The sequence below is a fragment of the Orcinus orca genome, chromosome 10, assembly GCF_937001465.1.
Source record: "Orcinus orca chromosome 10, mOrcOrc1.1, whole genome shotgun sequence".
In the NCBI taxonomy this organism is placed as follows: domain Eukaryota; kingdom Metazoa; phylum Chordata; class Mammalia; order Artiodactyla; family Delphinidae; genus Orcinus; species Orcinus orca.
The window spans coordinates 3,946,795-3,965,346 of NC_064568.1; the positions used below are offsets into that span (position 1 = coordinate 3,946,795).

Consider the following 18,552-nt stretch of genomic DNA (forward strand, 5'->3'; position numbering starts at 1 on the left):
ACGAGTTTTTATCATGAATGGATGTTGAATTTTGTCAAAAGTTTTTTCTGATCTAGCAGTCTTTTTTTTCTTAAACATCTTTATTGGAGTATAATTGCTTTACAATGGTGTGTTAGTTTCTGCTGTATAATAAAAATATGGAACGCTTCACAAATTTGCATGTCATCCTGGCTCGGGGGCCATGCTAATCTCTTTATCGTTTCAATTTTAGTATATGTGCTGCCAAAGGAGCACTGATCTAGCAGTCTTTGAAAATTGATTCCCTTTTAGACACAAACTCTACTCCACCCCCTCCTCCCACAATCATTCTAATGTGCTTAACTAATTATATATCTTTGTTTATATGTGATTTTATAAAGTTGTATTCTTTATGAACATGTATTTTTACATAAATATGTGTGTATAAAAATATCTTTATATATAAAAAGCTCTTTCTTTTTCCACTAAGCACTGTGATTTTAAGATTCATCTGTGTTCTCTGGGTGCATCTCACTAAATTGTAAGCAGCTCTATAGCACGGACACCCTGAGTGCTCCATATTGAAGCGCTGTGAAAGAGGACCTGGGGGAATGAGTACAGAATACGTTAACGAGGGTAACACTAGAAATCTGAGTCACTGATAAATCCAGTCAGTGGAAAGAATGTGGGGTTTTAGAAAGTGGTCTCGAGTCCAAACACTGGCTCTGCCCCTTACTCGCTGAGTGATCTTGGGGAGTTATTTACCTTCTTTGAGCCTCAGTTTCTTCTTAGAATGGGGGTGACACCTTCTATGATTGGTACGAAGATTAAACAAGATAATGTGAAAGTGAAAGTGCCTGGACCCTGAATGCTGTCACAAAATGTTTTAAGTTTCTTTTCCTCCTCGTGACTGGTGCTGGCGGGGAAGTGGGAGTGAAGAGTATGTGTGTGATAATTGCACCATTGCCAGAGATGCCCCACACAGAGGGGCTCATCATGCATGTTACATTGGAAGCATCAGTGATTGCTAAGCTGCTGACTGGGTATCTTGCCGTGTTTAACATCAGTTTTCCCTTTGCCTCCCTGCAGGACACAGTGGCCTTGGAGAGCATGCCCCTCCTAGGTTTCACCATTGCGCCAGAAAAGGAGGAGGGCAGCAGCGAAGTAGGACCTATTTTTCACCTTTACCACAAGAAAACCGTATTTTATAGCTTCAAAGCAGAGGATACCAATTCGGCTCAGAGGTACCAAAATAACTAGTCGTGCGTTTCCTTGCCTGTCTCTCAGAAGGGAACGAGCTGTCGCCCTGGGCTTTGGCTTCTGTTCTTCCCCATCCATCCTGTCCTTTCAAGTCCCCTCGGGCCACAGCAGAACAGCAGATTTAAATTCACAGGCAGACCTCAGACATATTGCGGGTTCGGTTCCAGACCACCACAGTGAAGCGAATGTTGAAGCAAAGCGAGTCACAAACTTTTTGGTTGGCCAGTGCGTAAAAAGTTATGTTTATACTGTAGTCTGCTACCTCTGCAATAGCATTACATCTAAAAAAAATGTACATACCTTGATTTGAAGAAGCTTTACTGCTAAAATATGCTAACCATCATCCGAGCCTTTAACAAGTCATGATGTTTTTCTAATAGTGACATCAAAGATCACTGGTCACAGGTCACCGTAACAAATACAGTAACAATGGAAAAGTTTGGAATATTGTGAGAACTGCCAAAATATGATACAGAAACACAGACTGAGCAAATACTGTTGGAAAAATGGTGCTGCTAGACTTGCTGGACATAGGGTTTCCACAAACCTTCATTTATAGAAAATGCAGTATCTCTGAGCACAGTAAAGCAAAGCACAATAAAATGAGGTCTGCCTGTATTATGACTCATTCACACAGGTGTGCATTGATTCAGCAACCTTTGCACTGTACTCTAGGCGTTTTGCTAAATGCTAGGGAAACAAATATAGTAGGACACGGTTGCTGACTTCAGGCTAATAATAACGTAGTCTCATCATTCATGGGTTCCGTGACCAGGGTTCCAGGCAGAGCCTCAACACCAAGTGTTCCCTCTCTTCTGTGTTGCAGGTGGATCGAAGCCATGGAAGATGCGAGTGTGTTATAGCAGTTATCAAGCACGTGGACTCAGAGTATACTCTTAGGTTGATGCGTGGACCCTTCCAGAAGCCAATCTGTGTCTCCACTCATCTGGACACACATCTCGATTCAGCATGGGGGCTGACCTTGTTTGCTGTAACCCCTCTCTCACACCTTCACAAGTGGAACCCTTAAGGGATATTTATGGACCTTTTCTGTCTTCGTGTTTTCCACCCCCGCCCCAGGCATAAACTATTTCCTTTTCCAGTAGTGAGTTAAAATTTAGTAACATGAAGACGTGGAAACCAATAGAGAAGTACATTTTAGAAATGCAAGCTTTTTAGTAGAAACAAGCTTTTACAATTTTTACTCCTGGTAAACATGATGACCTTTCACGTTGTTGATGTCAGTGCCTCAGGTGAAATGAGAAACAACCAGCAAATAACAGCTACTCTCATCAAAAGCACTTTATTGTTTTACTGAGCAACAACCTCCAGTTTTATTTTTTCCAAGGGATTTACTTAAGTAAATGGTAGATGGAGTCCTGTGGACTAATCTGCCACCAGTACTGGCTGTGGCGCAAGGAGGCGACACCAGGAGGGTCTCCCTTACCACGGAGGGTGCAGGGCCACGTGGCACTGGAGCACAAGGGGAGGACTCTCTCCTCCAAGTGCCCGCCCGCCCACTCGACCTGCAGACCGACAGGGCTTCCGAAAGGAGATATTCCTTCCTCCCCACGGCAGTCCCAACACCAGAGTAGTGCGGGAAACTCCGCTGCTGGCAGATCCGGCCCCCGCCCCCAGAGGTCACTGCAGACCCTCCGAAGAGACAGAGGTCTGCTTTAATTTATTGTGTGCCTTCCTGAGTTTACCCCGCACAAGCTGACGTCGTTACGCTTGTGAGAACTGTTCTTGTTTTCGACACGGTGATCCTTCTGCTGTATTCCTGAAGCCTTGAAAGAGACAAAAGGAGAGAAAACAAGATGCAATCAGAAGGTGAATTCGTGGTCTTGGCCAGTGGCTCTGGACACAGCGAGGGAGCACAGAAATAGTGGCTTGAAGATCCTCTCTGGGCGCCTGGGGCTCAGTCACCTCCCCGCTGATGACTGCTGCTCACGATGCTGGACGTGTTTTTACATAAAGCAGAGTGGTGGGGGGACTCCTTGTTACTCTCATCGAAATAAAAAACCATCATCACACTTTCTGATGTCCTGTCCCCATCTTCCTGCTGCCCTGTCCCCTGAAAAAGGCATTTGCTGACAAACATTTTGTAAAAAGCACCATCTCCAGGAGTTATTTACATTAAATATTTTTAGGGGAATTTTTTTTTCTAGTTTGCAGTTCTTTTAAAATGTTTGGTCAAACATTTAATTAATGATTCAAAGTAAGTGATTAGAGAGGCCTTCTTATTAATTTTTGAGGACTTTCATTTTCATCATCAGACATATTGAAATGGGCCTTCTAGACCCTTTGAGCCTTTAGAAAGCACAACAAGACTTCAGCACAAGGAAGTGGGCGCTTCTCCAACCTGCCCGTGCCACTGCCCATTGTCAGTTTCTGAGCTCCGGGTAGAATTATGTCTGGAAGTCATCTGGAAGGCCTCTTTTACTGTATAACATCCTACTTCTGATACTCCGTAAAGAAGATGTGATAGGGCTTTTATTCTCAGTGAATAGTTAACCCTGAGAAAAACACCTGGGTTGTAGCTAAAACATACTGGTTGGGTTTTGTCAAAGAAGTAGCCACAGAGGTCCTGCACAGCTCGCGTGTGACTGGGTGAGGATCTGCCTGGTTACCTGGGCCTTGTTTTCACCTGGCCTCCCCATGGTTCTGCGTGGACTCATTTCATCCGATTTCTACTGGTTGATTTGGTTCATTGTCCCTCCCCTGCCCTTCTCTCTGGCCAGCTCGTCTTACATGTTCATGTCACCGTCTGTCCACTGGGTGAGCCCAGAGTAACTCGGGCCCAGAGGCTGGAGGAGTAGTTGCCCAAGGCCCCATGATACCTGCTCTCCCCAGGCACAGGGAAGCCCCTGGGCACATCCCTAGCAGAGGCTGTGTTTCTAGAGAGGAAGCTGTGCTGTGGCTTAGAAACCAGAACACACTCCAGGAGCCCTGATCCCCGGTGCCTTCACCTGTCACCCGGAGACCCTTCCAGCTTCTCAAAGAGATCAGGGGACACAGCGCACACCGGGCGTTTGTAGAAGTGGACCGAAGGCTGTGACACTGGAAAGCAGGTAGCACTTACTTTACACTCTGGTGGTTTCACAGCTTTCCTGAGACTGGATGTGTCTCTCCAGTCTGGACTCATAAGCAGGAAGAACTCTGTTCGTTGTCACTAACGCAGAGCACACTGGAACATGGTAGTGACCCGGGACACTGATTGAGCTCCTGGGTCCTAATAAGTCTTCTATTAATACATGTCAGAAATATACTCTGAGTTGTTCTGCTGAGGCTGATAGATTCCCTGACCACTCGTTCTCTTTTGGATGCAGCCTGGGCAGGTGAGGCGTGAGGGGCTGATGCCCAGGTGGTGTGCTGGTGTGCACCGACCCTGACGGCCCTGCTGTAGCCCCAGAACCAGGTCAGAGTCCTTTTCCCATCTAGTTCAGCCTCTCGTTTGATTGACAGTATAAATGGCATCACTGAACACTGAGGCTCTACGTGGGGACTGAGGCCACCTGGGGTGGGAGTGGTAGGAGCTGATGGAACCCGAGTTTCTTTCTTTTTTTTTCCTTTTTTAAAAAAATTATTTTTATTTTTGGCTGCATTGGGTCTTTGCTGTTGTGCGCGGGCTTTTCTCTAGTTGTGGTGAACGGGGGCTACTCTTCGTTGCGGTGCGTGGGCTTCTCATTGGGTGGCTTCTCTTGTTGCACGGGCTCTAGGCGCGCGGGTCAGTAGTTGTGGCATGAGGGCTCAGTAGTTGTGGCTCGCAGGCTCTAGAGTGCAGGCTCGGTAGCTGTGGTGCACAGGCTTAGCTGTTCCGTGGCATGTGGGATCTTCCCAGACCAGGGCTCGAATCCGTGTCCCCTGCATGGGCAGGCGGATTCTTAACCACTGCGCCACCAGGGAAGCCCCCGAGTTTCTTTCTGCTGTGGGGCAAAGTCAACCACATGCTGGAATATTCTTCCCTTCACGGATTCAGCCTGTGATATGCGGCTGCTGTGAGCAGGGAAACTTCTGTGCTTCCACGTATTAAGTGTCAGTCAAGAGGACAAATGTATCCACACTAAGATGTCTGTTTCCAATAGCAAGTAAAGGGAAACCAACCTCACACTGGTTTAGACAGTTAGGAAATCACCTCAACAAGAAGTGGGAAAGCAGGGCAGGTTCAGGGCTAGACAGTATCCCCCAAGCTCCAAGCTCTTTGGGTTACTGACCTGTCGTCCATTGTCAGCTTGATTCCAGGGCTGGTTCCCAAGAGGCTGACCGGTGACCGCCCCCAGTGATGGGAGCTACCGCTGGCCTATTCACAGCCCCCAAGGAGGGGGCCCAGCTCCCTGTAGCTTCTTCTTAGAAGCACCCAGAAGACCCTCCACACGGCTCCAGGACCACACTTACTGAGCTGTCACTGCCAAGGGCACCACTATGACTGGCAGAGACCAGTCAGCTGGGGGAGAGGGAGCTGGTGGAGGTGGCTGGGGGGATTCACCCACAGTGGCCACTCTCTGGACCACATCTTCTGGAAAGAAGACTATGGTTTGGATTAGTGTAGTGCACGGGCTGTGCCTTGCCATGGATTTGGGGGATGTTCTGTGATAGAGTAACTTACACAGCCATCATTGGGGCATCTATTATATATTTGCTGAATATTACTGTAAGTGGCATTGGGGAGGCTGGTTTGATGTTATTGGTATTTTAAGCCCCTAATAAACACAATTATTAAATCAGCAGCCAAACAGCACTGATCTCTTATGGGCTCGTAGAAGACCTTTGTGTGATTAACAACAAATGATAGCAAACATCTCGGCACGAAGGGCTCTAAGCACCTTAACCCCGCTCCTCCATTTAATTCTCCCAAGGACCTGTTGAGGTGAGTTGTTTTTCTATTATTATCCCCATTTTGCAGATGAGGAAACTGGGGAATAGAAATGTTAGGTCGCTTGCCCGGGGTCACACACTCACAGTTGGCAAACCCATGCTTGTAACTGCTCCCCTGTGGTGCCTCCCTCGAATGTGTGTGAGCTGATACTCGGCAATTTTCTGACACTTGCAACATGAAGTCCCTCCTAAAATCAACAGAAATCTCTAACTGCCCAGGACCAATCAGTAGGACCTTTTTTCCAACGGTATAACAAACACAATGTTGAGTCAGAGAAAAATTGTGCATTTTTTTCTCCAAGCAGAATCCTTAGATGTTGTCACGTAAGGTACCATCCATGTACATAATCCAGTGTTTTCGATATACTAATTGCAACAATGAATACAGTTCTGTTTTTTCTGCAATCATATGCACAAGATTTACCTCAACTTAAAATGGGGATCTGGATATTTAAAACCCAAAGTACACATGCTTTAAAAATAATTTAACATTTCACATTTCTAGGGTTATTCAATAATTGACATGTTAGAATGCATACTCAAATATGAGGGATTTTTAAGGTAAGTAACCTTGGGGATTCAGCACATTTCTCTCACATAATGGAATAGCTTAGAATTCCTATGATGGATTTATAAATAATAACCTAAAAATTGATCAATTACTTGCTATTCTCAAACCCTTTATGAATTTACGTCCTGTGGTGAAAAGACAAGCCCGAAGGTTATAGTTAACACGTGTCCTATAAGAATGGACAAGAAGTCTTATTTTGGGAAGGAAGCCATCATATCCTTGCCACACCGGTTCCAAGGGGAAGAGAGCACGTGTTCACAGAACACTTCTGTGTCCTGGGGGGTTGCACCCCTAAGGGAAGGGGGCTATTTCCAGAAGTGAAATCAAGCCAGTGCAAGCAATGCACAGCCCGGGGTGTGTTGGTCATGTGAAGCCAGAGCAGTGTGTCGGGGTGACAGACCACAAATGTACAACTTGCTGCAGCCAGAACCTGGGCCACTTTACCAAGGCTGCCCCCTTGGGGTGCAGCAGGGAACAGCAGAGGGAGAGCTGGCCCTGGGGACAGCTGCATAGGTTCTGTGGTCTGAGACGGCTGCCCCACTATGCATGTGTGGGTGGCTTCAGGCTCTTCCTGCGGCCCACCCCTCTCCTCTGGGGTGCCCCTCTCTAGGTCTACAACTGCCCTCAGGAAACTGTGGACAGGCAAGTTGGGGATCCAGGGTTGGGAGGGTCTGGGAAGGTTTTCAGAGTAAAAACTTAACTTAGTCCGTGGGCAGGGACCTCAGCTTGTGGCCAGGCTTGGAGTCTGTGGTACCAGTGTACAGGGTCTATCTGCAGTGTATAGTCAGATCCTGAGCTGAAGAAAATGAGACCCGAGAGTGTCTGAAATGATGTTTTAGGCACAAGGGCTGTCACTAGTTATCGTCAGACAGGACTGCAAGGCACCTTTTAGAATTCCACACTGTGCCAAACGTTATCAGGAGGAATACACTACTAAGGTAGTGAACATCTGAGGGGAAACCAGCCTAACCGAGCCAGACGCCGGACTACAGAGGCAGTGCCCAGCATCACAACACCCCCTTCCACCAGATCTCTCTCTGGAGAAGCTTAAGGCCCCGTGGCCACCCTCACAATGTCCTGGTGATCTTGGAGTGATTTTGCAGACGAGTTCTCTACATGGTCTGGGTCTTTTCGGTGCACAGATAATTGACGATGTCTTACAGGGAAGGGCATTCTGTGTTGACAGAGCAGAATGACGGCGGTCCTCTTCTCTACTTTGATCATCTTTCAAGGGTGCCGTTAAACTAGAGCCAGTGTAGAGAGCAAAAGAGAGGCTTGGACAAGAGAAAATCTGTATTAAGAAAGCACAAGACAAAAGAGAAAAGGAAGAAAAAGAAAAAAGGAAGAAAGCACCATAAATGAGTTTCTTTTATTCTTGTTTTTCAAACTGGACAGTATCCCCCAAGTTCCAAGTGAGTTATGGAATCAATGTAATGGGTCACAACCAGGACCCGACCCCTGCCCCACACACCAAAGAGCGGAGTAGAAGGCAGCAGAATATTCCATCATCCTTAAGGACCATTTTATGACATTTTTGTTTCAATCATACGTTTATGTATATACTATATGTGATATGCTGCTTGTTGATAAAAATGTATTTATACTTATAGATCATGGTCAAAAAATTTTTAAACCACTAGCCTAAGAGTATCAGGTAAGGAAAAAAAAATAAAGAGCACAAAGTTGCAGTCAGACACATAATGAGCCAAAGCAGAAGAACTAAAGACCCATATTCAAATGTAATGACACTTCCAGTTTTATTTTTTGAATGCTTCAAAATATTACAAAGAGGAAAACATATAAAATTCATGGAAAAGCTACCCAGATTCTTTCAGTTATTCTGGAAACTGACTTTACATCCTGTGGTGAAAAGACAGACTTTGCTGATTGAAACTCTGATACGCTCATAAACAATGACTTTCCTAATACAGAGAAATGCTGATTTACCTAAGTCATTTCTGAAACGTCTGTGAACAAGTCAAATTTCACGTTGAAACCTGAGTCTCAAGAAACACCTAGATAATCGCGAAACATGCATTTCTTGGCTCCTCCCAAAACCTACTAAAAGGACAGTAAATGAATAAAGAGATATAACCTAAAGGACAAAGAAAATCCAAGAGGCATAGGGTATGGAAATGGTCAGCTCATTTTTGGAAGATATAACATGCGTGGACAGTGGCAGCTAACTTGGCAGAGGAGAAAGCTAATACCATAGTGACCCCTGGGAGAGATGCCAGTGAGACATACCAGCCCCTGCCTCCGGAGAGGCTTGGAAGCCGGAGGCACCGTATCTGGGAAGGCCATGGTGGGACTCAAGGCCATGGTGGGACTCAACAGGAGCACCAGTGGAGTCTCTGTAAGGAGTCATGAGACCCTCATCCCCTGACTCCACCCTACAGACAAGTGACTGCCCTGGAAGGAGACAGGAAACACACACACACTTTGGATTCAACTTTTTTTTTTTTTAATTTTATTTATTTTATTCTTGGCTGCACTGGGTCTTTGTTGCTGCGCTCGGGCTTTCTCTAGTTGGCAGTGAGTGGGGGCTACTCTTCGTTGAGGTACACTGGCTCTAGGCGCGTGGGCTTCAGTAGTTGTGGCTTGTGGTCTCTAGAGCGCAGGCTCAGTAGTTGTGGCGCACAGGCTTAGCTGCTCCGCGGCATGTGGGATCTTCCTGGACCAGGGATCGAACCGGTGTCTCCTGCACTGGCAGGCGAATTCTTAACCACTGTGCCACCAGGGAAGTCCCTGGATTCAACTTCTAAACGGGGGGCTCCTGTTTCCTGCCTGCGAAGTTCCCGCTCCTTGAGATGAAAATGTGTGCTCAATAGAAGGAATCAAAATTCTTGAGTTCAACATTTTTTTTGTTGGGAGACTACCCCTGAATGACGCTCTAATCTGAAGGTGGCTGAAAAGACCCATTATGAAGGACTTTCATTTGCCCTGACTGAGGAGTCTGTATTTTATCTGATTAGTCCAAGGTCCTAAACTGGTTCTGAGGCCCAGAACCATGCTTAAGAGACGCTGCTTGGCCTGCACAGTTTAAAAACCATTTGCAAATTGCTAACATTTTAAAGTTAAGAAATTTTTATGTTTACAAATCTGGATTTCTGGTTTCTCTTGAGAAATCTGAGATGCGTCATCTCTGGACCACATTCCATGAGCTGATGAGGGGCTCTACCCCTTTAAGTGGGTACTGAGCTCTCCAGGTGTCACTACCACCATTTAACATACTAATTGTGTTTGTATCAGTTTATTAACCTCCCTTAGATTGTCTGCCAGACTCCTACACCCTCCCCCAAGGCCCCACCTGAGGCATCTGAGGTTTTACTTCAGCCCTAAGCAATGCAGAACTATTAAAGACCTTCATAAATAGAAGAGGGCTAGGAGAGGCTCTGTTTCAGCAGCAGCACAAAGGGAGCAAGGATGAATGAATGAGGAAGGCAGCTAGTTAGACTGGTTAGGAAGGCTAGGAAACTACACAGCGGAACTACACAGCGGCATAGAGATGCAGATAAGACCTAAACTAGGGACCAGTAGAGGAGGGGCCAAACTTGAGGGTAAAACCAAGGGGATTTGTTGTTTAGACCCTCAGTCTTAACAGTGTAACCAGAGGCTCCTGAAAGCCAGAAGCCTCAGGCAGCATCCCATCTCTCCCCAAGGGAAAGGGCAGGATCCAAAGCAAAGCACTTAAGGGAGAGGCTTTTCCAAAGAACTTCTGCTTTGAGGTGCATTCCCTGGCCTGCAGTGAACAGGCTGTGGGGTGGAAATAATTTCTTTAAGAAACTCAAGGAATGCTACTATTTAACTTCTAGACTTCATCAGTGAAAGGCTGGTAGTCCCAAGTGGGTTAGCTCTTGAGGTGGTGCTGGGTTAGTAAAGAACCCCAGGCCTGGGCTTCCTTGGTGGTGCAGTGGTTGAGAGTCCGCCTGCCGATGCAGGGGGCACGGGTTCGTGCCCCGGTCCGGGAAGATCCCACATGCCGCAGAGCATCTGGGCCCGTGAGCCATGGCCGCTGAGCCTGCACGTCCGGAGCACCCGCAACGGGAGAGGCCACAGCCTAAACACTGAGAGTCCCAATTAGAGGACATTTAAAAACAAGACATTCTCCTGAGCATATTCTAAAATGGGACTAAGGGCAGGTGCATTTTTCTGATAATCTGATTTTCTATCATGTTTCCAAGATACCTGAGCCAAGTACAACTTACTAAGGCATGGGAAGCCCCAGGTCAGAAACCAAATGGTCATAACTCTCAATGAAAGCCATTCTGGAGGGGCTCAGGACTGACTCTGGCAGTGTTCCAGAACCATCCATCCACCGCAGGGTCGGTCTTTCTCTTCCTGGGAAGAACAAGGGCCATTGATACAGAGGTTGAGACCTCTGCAAGTAACCTTCTACTGTGACAGAGCTTGACTGTGACAGAATCACAGAGGTGGGCAGAAGAGGGTTTTCTTCCTTTCGAAGTCCTCAAGGACAAAAGAGAAGAAATAAGCAGAAATAACTATTAATAAACGTTCCACCACCTGCTAGCCACGTGACTTTGGAGAAGTTATTCTTACTCTGTTAAAGGCCTCTGCCTCTTCAGTTGTAAAAAAGAGAAAAAAGATAACACTATCTACTGCACAGGGTTATTATGAAGATTAAACAGGATAATGTGTAAGTGTAAGGAATGTGCAATCTGGTATTCAATGATTATGTCTCTTCAGATACCAAATTCATAAAAAAAAAGGCTAGCAACAATTACGTGAGGTTTAAAAGTTTATTTTATAAACATGTCAATTATACAAATGAGAAACAAGTTTCAGAAACTGATTACTGTATATAGTAATAAAGCACAAGCTATTATAGAAAAATTGACATATAGATGTACGTAAGTACTTACAAAGGTAATTATTGTCTTCCTAGTCTATGAAAATAAAAAAAAACATTACTTATGCTATCACAAAAGCCATACCCTTACAGGTAAAAAAAAAAAATCTCTACTAGATAATAGTAATTTTAAAAATTTGAGACAGAGCAGGACAAGGCACATTTCGATACAGGGCTCAGGATGGGTAGGTGCTGAGGCGATGCACACACAAGGGCTGGGTACTGCTGGATGTATCATTCCCACTGAGCCACTGGCCCTGTCAATGAGTAATCTTCAGGCATAGTTAAGGAGTTAAAAAAGATTCTTTTAAAAGGTTAAACAAAAAGTTTTGTCTCTTTTTTCTGCCACACATTTTTGGAATTAGATCAGTGATTTGGGCCTGTAGTGTGCATCAGAATGATCTGTGATGCTCAGTACAAGTGCTGATGCCAGGCCCCACCCAAAGCTTACAGTTTCAGACCCAACGGGGGGCCTGGCAGTTCTGAAGTACACTCTGCAATTAAGAACACTTTATTTATTTATTTTTTTTAAAAACATATGTCCATGCAAAGACTTGCACGCAGATGTTTATGGCAGCTTTATTCTTTTTTTTTTTCTTTTTGCGGTACGCGGGCCTCTCACTGCTGTGGCCTCTCCTGTTGCGGAGCACAGGCTCCGGACGCGCAGGCTCAGCGGCCATGGCTCACGGGCCCAGCCGCTCCGCGGCATGTGGGATCTTCCCGGACCGGGGCACGAACCCGTGTCCCCTGCATCGGCAGGCGGACTCTCAACCACTGCGCCACCAGGGAAGCCCAAGAACACTTTATTTTAAAGGCTGATAAAACGTTAAAAGCACTGTTAATGCAAATGTGGATACATCATATTAACAGTCAAAAAGTATAGCTAGTATAACACAAAATGTATAATATTTTTGTGATTATAAAGTCCATCAAGTGTTACAAAGCCATTTAAGAGTTCTCACTAAAAGCTTCTACCAAAAACACAATGGAACAAAAAATAGCACTATGGCAGTGGTGCCCTCAGCTTGCAGAAGCCTTTTACCTGCTGATACTGTTTGCAATCTGTGTGTGTATGTACATGTGCTTCTGTCCTTCAGGGGACGAAAAGAGCTCAAGCCCATCAAGATTGTGAACTTTGCTATTACTTTTAATATTGAACAACTAACCTTTTAACCCAGTGGTCCCCAACCTTTTTGGCACCAGGGACCGGTTTCATGGAAGACAATTTTTCCACAGAAGGAGGGGTGCGGGGTGGTTCAGGCGGTAACGTGAGCGACGGAGAGCGGTGGGGAGCGGTGGAGAGCGGCAGATGAAGCTTCGCTTGCTCACCCACCACTCACCTCCTGCTGTGCGCCCAGTTCCTAACAGGCCATGGACTGCTACTGGTCCATGGCCCAGGGGTTGAGGATCCCTGTTTTAACTGGAAATTTTACTGAATACTACTACAAACAAAGCAAACTGATGCAGCATGGTTTACAACATAAACCTTAAGGTGAAAAGGACTAGATTAGAGCCCTGGCTTCACTTTCTGCACCTGTAGCACTGGGAAGGTTGCTTAACTTATCTGGGTGTCAGTTCCTGCGCCTTAGTAAAATGAAATAACAGTGCCTTGCTCCAGAATTGCTGAGTATTAAATGGAGAAAATTAAGAAAACTATAAGCCATCATAGAAACATTAACTATTTTTAGTATTCATTTAAAAATCTAGAACAATTATAATTTGCCAAAAAAACCCTTAAAACTTATTTAAGTGTGTATTTTAAAACTATATCTGTAAGTATTATATAACATTAAAAACAATTTTTGGGGAAAAAAGTACACAATTACAAAGCAGTCCATGTTTACAAGGATTTACCATCAAAGCATTGTGTTCCCTTAGGCATATCATTTGACCTCTCTGGTCTCATCTGCCTCTCCTGTAAAATCTTTCTGCCAGAAGAGGATTCAACCATATCATCTCTGAGACCCCTTCCAGCTTCAGGATCTGTGGTTCACCACGACATTATAAATTTAACTCTTTTCTCCACTTACTTCCTTGCAAGGTGAAAACAAGGAAGGAAAATGTTTAAAGCATTTCCTATCAAATAAAAATTTTACAAGATTATGGACAAAATACTCAAATCTGGGGTCACACTGATAAAAGCCCAAATGGCCACTGTTTAAGAAAAAAGCTTAAACCATCCACCTTGGAGTCAGTAATCATAATAAAGATGAAAAGTGCAGGAAAAAAATCAATTAGCAGAGGATCTTCGGCCTACAGAGAAAGCATGGTGATCAAGGAGTCTGGCCTAAGCACTTCAGGGCATCCCTGATAAAACAGTGGCCCACACCTTCCAAAGCAAGTCAAAACCACTTAAAAGAGAGAAGTAGCTAATGAAAACCTACAACCCAAGATTCATAGGCTCAAGAAAAACAATTGTATTTATATAATTTAAGCAATCCTGCAAAGAGTTTTTTAATACACATTTAAGCATGGTTTACTCGTTTCAAATCGCGATACTCTTTATGCACTTGACCTGATACTCTCAGAAACTGGTGCCTCCTCGGACCATCTATACCGAGTAGGGCACAAACAGTTCAATACCCACCCAACAAACCACCCGCTTCCGACCTACAGGCTCTCCGCTCTCTCATTGCTTCCTCAATCAACACAGAGGTTTCAGCTCGGCGGGGGCCGGGGTGGAGGACGTCACAGCGAGAACACAGCCCCTACCCGGCCTCGAGGAGCTCGCGGGCCCCTGGGAGGGACGGGCTGGCCCCTGAATAACGGTACCCGGCGTTCCTGGCCTTCGAAAACGACCAACCAACCCCTTACCCCGACGACCTCGGCATTTAACCTACATGGTGGCCCTGCAGCGGTGCGGACCCAGCCGGGGCACACACCCCGGCGACTGCGCGAAACCCTGCGCCCTGCGCCCGCCGCCGCCGGGCCGCCAAGGGGCCGGACGGAGCAGCGCGACCGCCGCGTTCCGTTGCGCGCGCGCGCCTCAGCCAATCGCGTGCTCGCCCGCCCCCCGCGGCCGCAGCGAGGCTGGCTCTGGGAAGAGGAAGAAGAACATTCGCCCTCCTACCAGCGCGCGGGCGGCGGCGGCGGCGGCACCGGGGTCACGAACTCTGACCTTTCACTGACAAAAACAATAACAAACCCCTCCTTCCCCGCGACCCCGGCGGCGCCTCCGGGCCCGCCCTCGCCGCCCCACTCCCACCTGGGCGTCTCGTCTCTCGCCCGCTGACCTGCGAGCCCGCGGCCCGGGGCTCCCGCCATCCGCCGACGCCGGGAAGCCGGCCTCCCCGCGCCCTGCCCTCCGCGCCGGGGGCCGCCCGCCGCAGACACGGGACCTGCTTCGAGGTCGCTTTGGCGCCAAATCCTGAGGTAAAATTGAAAAAAGGCCGGGGCGGGCTCGGGCCGGCGGCGGAGGGGGCGGTCCTGGCGCGCGGACATGGAGGCGCCGCGGCGGCGGCTGAACCCGACCCTTTTACCTTTGCCACGGGGCGGCGGCGCCGGCGCCAACCGCTTTGCATAGTGGGCCGGGCCGCTCCCCTCCCCTCCCCGCCCGCGGCCGGCGGAGCGAGCGGGCTACCCCTGTCCGGCCCGGCCGGCACGAGGGTGGGGGCGGAGGGGGATGGCCGCGGCCCCGCCTCACAGTTGGCCCTCCGCCAACGCCGCCATTTTGTTTTCGGCGGAGATGGCTCCTGCTGGGCCACGCTCCCCTCCTCCTCCTCTATCGCCTCCTCCTTTCTGCAGTCCCTCCTTCTCTCGCTCCCCGGCTCCTCTACCCTCCGCTTCCCGCCCGCAGTTGGCGGCCGCTGCGGCCCAACCGCCGTTTTTTCCTGAAGGGGAGGGTGGAGGAAAGGGAGGAAGGCGGGTGCGGGCGCGAGCTTGTGAGCGACAGCTGGGTGGGCCAGTTGGCGCCCAGATAGGAGGGCCGGGGCCCCGCGGCGCCGCCCCCCGAGGCTTTGCTGACTGGATCTGTCGGCAGGGGGCGGTCCCCGCGCGTCGCGGGAGCCCTGGCGGGGTGGGAACAGAAGCCGGGGCGCGACGTGGGGCCAGGGCGCCGGGGGCGGGGCGGGGCGGGGGCGCGGCCGGGTGAGCGTGAGGCGCGCGGCTAGGGCCCGGGCGCGTCCTCCGCGTGGAACGCGTCCAGAATGAGTGCCGTGGAACAATAGTAATAAAGGTGTTGAAGCATCCTGAACCCAGGGCGCTGGCTCGTGGGAAGGGCTTTTTGGAATCTGGACACGTTAGGGCTCCTGCCCGTATGAGGCTCAATTTCATCGACTGTGAAATGGGAGGATGGGCGTTCTTGCCAGGCCGGACCTCCCTTCTCAGATCGTTTGAGGGGCTCAACTCAGAAAATGGAGTCCAGGCTACTTTCCGAACCTCAGAGTAATGGAAAAATGGTGTTGTTGTTGAAAATGGAGTGTGGAGCCACCCGGAGTGGAAAGCCTAAGGGTATTGAGGGCTTGAGAGAACAGAGGAGAATCTGGAGTGTTCTCTTATCATTCGTTGATTACATACGTATTTGCTTAGTCTGGGGCACTGGGGATACATCCAGAGAACCAGCTAGACCAGGCCCCTGCCCTCCTATAATTGGGGGTAGGGTGAATAGACAATTAAAGAGGTGATTTCGGAGAGTGGTAAATCCTGTGAAGTAAGTGAAGTGAAACTGGATGTGTTGAAAGCCTGACGCAGCTGCGATTGAATGGTCGGGGAAGGGCTCCGTGAGGACGTGATGTTTGAATGGAGGAACCCAAGGAAGGACTAGCGTGAGAGAGAAAACAGCAAATGCAAAGAAAGCCCCAGGAGGGAAGGCGTTTGGTGTGAGTGAGGCTGGAGAGCTCGTTCGTTGTCCCGTCCATTATTCCCCTCTACCTCCAGGCTGAGGTATGTGAAATATGACAAAGGTGGTGGAGAATAAATCTCTAATTTAATAATCAACGAGAGAGTCGAGGAAAATATAGCCGTGAAATGAATACCTGTTGAATACATGACTTGGTGGAAAGCCTCAGAAAATCACTTTACTTCCAGATTCAAATCCTTTGTCATTCCCTTGTGTTCATCCTCAATTCCTCAAATATTTCCTGAACCCCCCTATTACCCAGGCGCTAGTTGACTAAGACATTGGTGGGTGTCAAGTATGTGAATATAGTTCTATACACCTGAGTTCTGTTCTCTCCCTCTTTCCCTAATACATCTGCATACATACACATACCCACACAAATGTAGGCAGAAGCTAAATAGTGTTGTGGGTAACAGTGCCAATATTTACTAGCCCTGTGATTCTGAGTAAGTTATTTAACTTTTTTGAGGCTCATTGTCCTCATCTGGACAGTAAATAGAACCCTCCTTCTAGAATTGAGGATTAAATGAGTTTAATGTAAATAAGGAGCTTAGAAAAGTGACGTATAGTAAATGCTCACAATTGGAGTTATTGTTGTCATGAAGCACTAGCTGTCTGGTAAAGACATTGGACTGGTTAAGTGATGCAAACAATGAGATTTTTAGGCAGTGTGGTGTAGGGGCAAAACACTGCATTAGAACACTGGGGTACTAGTTTTGGCTCTTCTGCTTTCAGCTAGTCACTTGGCATCCAGACCAAAAGTTTATTTAGAAAACAAAGTAGTGTAGGTAATACTATTAACAAAAGTGTGGGGTGCTTTACAGTTTACAGAATTCTCTTACAGGCATTATAGTGTTAAAGCCCTAGCAGGATATAATGGTAGAGGTCCTTTGCCTGCTCCGTATTTTAAAACCTTTCTAAGACTTTACGTCATTTTCTTATCCCTGAATCCCTAGCTCCCTGTGCATGAAACACACTGGCCTGCCTTCAGTTTTCTTGAAAGTGTGGCTTACCTTTACCCCAGGCCCTTTCAGATGATGTTCCCTCAGCCTGCAGTCCTCATTTGCCCCCTGCCCCCCCGCCCCCCATACACCTTAGTCCTGCAGATGTCAGCTTAAGCATCGCTTCCTCAGGGAATCGCTCTCTGATGCCCAATGCCAGTCTAGATCAGATTCTTTTTCTTTACATTGTGTTCTTTTCCTTTTTTTTTTTTTTTTTTTTTTTGCGATACACGGGCCTCTCACTGTTGTGGCCTCTCCCGTTGTGGAGCACAGGCTCCGGACGCGCAGGCTCAGCGGCCATGGCTCACGGGCCCAGCCGCTCCGCGGCATGTGGGATCCTTCTGGACCGGGGCACGAACCTGTGTCCCCTGCATCGGCAGGCGGACTCTCAACCACTGCGCCACCAGGGAAGCCCTTCTTTTCCTTTTTAACGTTTATCTCATTTCATAGTTACACTCCATAATGTGATTGTTTGATTGATACCTGTTCCCCTTACCTTATGAGAGCAGGAATCATTTTGGGCACCATTATATTTCCAGCACTTAGCAGAGTGCCTGGCACTACTTGTTGAGTGAATGAATAGTTTATAATTTATGATATCACTGCTAACTAAGTTGCTGCTCATTGATGGTGCCTTTTTATGTGGGCTTGTTAGCAATTCAGAAGCAGTGCCAGCAATAAAATAAATATCTGTTATGGTATTTGGATGAATTCAGGAAGTGGTTCCTCACAGATATGGCACTGCCTGCAAACTTGAATATGGGTAAGATAACCCACATAAATCCTTTTTTACACACTTAATATGTTGATTTATGGGCGGTCTTTTTGAGACAAGAAATAGATAATTTAATAATTAGTTGTATTACAAGGTAAATTACATGAAAGTTAATGAGTTCGCATGGAACTCATTAGTAAACAGCCAAAAATAATCATGCCATTTACTTTAACTGAAAAATCAAAGCACCAGTGTGATTTTCTTGAAATAAAAAATGCTGGTCTTATTCTATCACAGGAGATCAAAGAACAGAGAAGAAAACTTAATGGGTTTGCAGAGAGTTGGGAGTTCAGCCTCTGTAGCCATTAATTTAAAATAGTTATCTTGGGCTTCCCTGGTGGCGCAGTGGTTGAGAGTCCGCCTGCCGATGCAGAGGACATGGGTTCGTGCCCCGGTCCGGGAAGA

General features: G+C 47.4%; 2 protein-coding genes and 1 non-coding gene across 8 annotated transcripts in view; 2 read left to right on the top strand and 1 right to left on the bottom strand.

Moving 5' to 3' along the window:
• FGD5 (FYVE, RhoGEF and PH domain containing 5) overlaps window positions 1-3,254 on the top strand; it is a 123,046-nt gene extending 119,792 nt beyond the window's left edge. For all 5 annotated transcript variants that reach the window (XM_049716007.1, XM_004284315.3, XM_033414054.2 and 2 more), the window contains 2 exons: window positions 1,048-1,202; window positions 2,045-3,254. In XM_049716007.1, the coding sequence (XP_049571964.1) occupies window positions 1,048-1,202; window positions 2,045-2,081 (192 nt within the window). In that variant the 3' untranslated portion in view covers window positions 2,082-3,254. The remainder of the gene's footprint in view (window positions 1-1,047; window positions 1,203-2,044) is intronic.
• Window positions 132-234, bottom strand: LOC117198303 (U6 spliceosomal RNA). Its single transcript, XR_004479397.1, has one exon. It is a non-coding gene; the product is annotated as a U6 spliceosomal RNA (small nuclear RNA).
• Window positions 3,255-14,627: 11,373 nt separating the features above from the next.
• NR2C2 (nuclear receptor subfamily 2 group C member 2) overlaps window positions 14,628-18,552 on the top strand; it is a 76,389-nt gene continuing 72,464 nt past the window's right edge. For both annotated transcript variants that reach the window (XM_033414101.2, XM_004284314.3), the window contains exon 1: window positions 14,628-14,906. The gene's annotated coding sequence lies outside the window, so the exon portion shown is untranslated. The remainder of the gene's footprint in view (window positions 14,907-18,552) is intronic.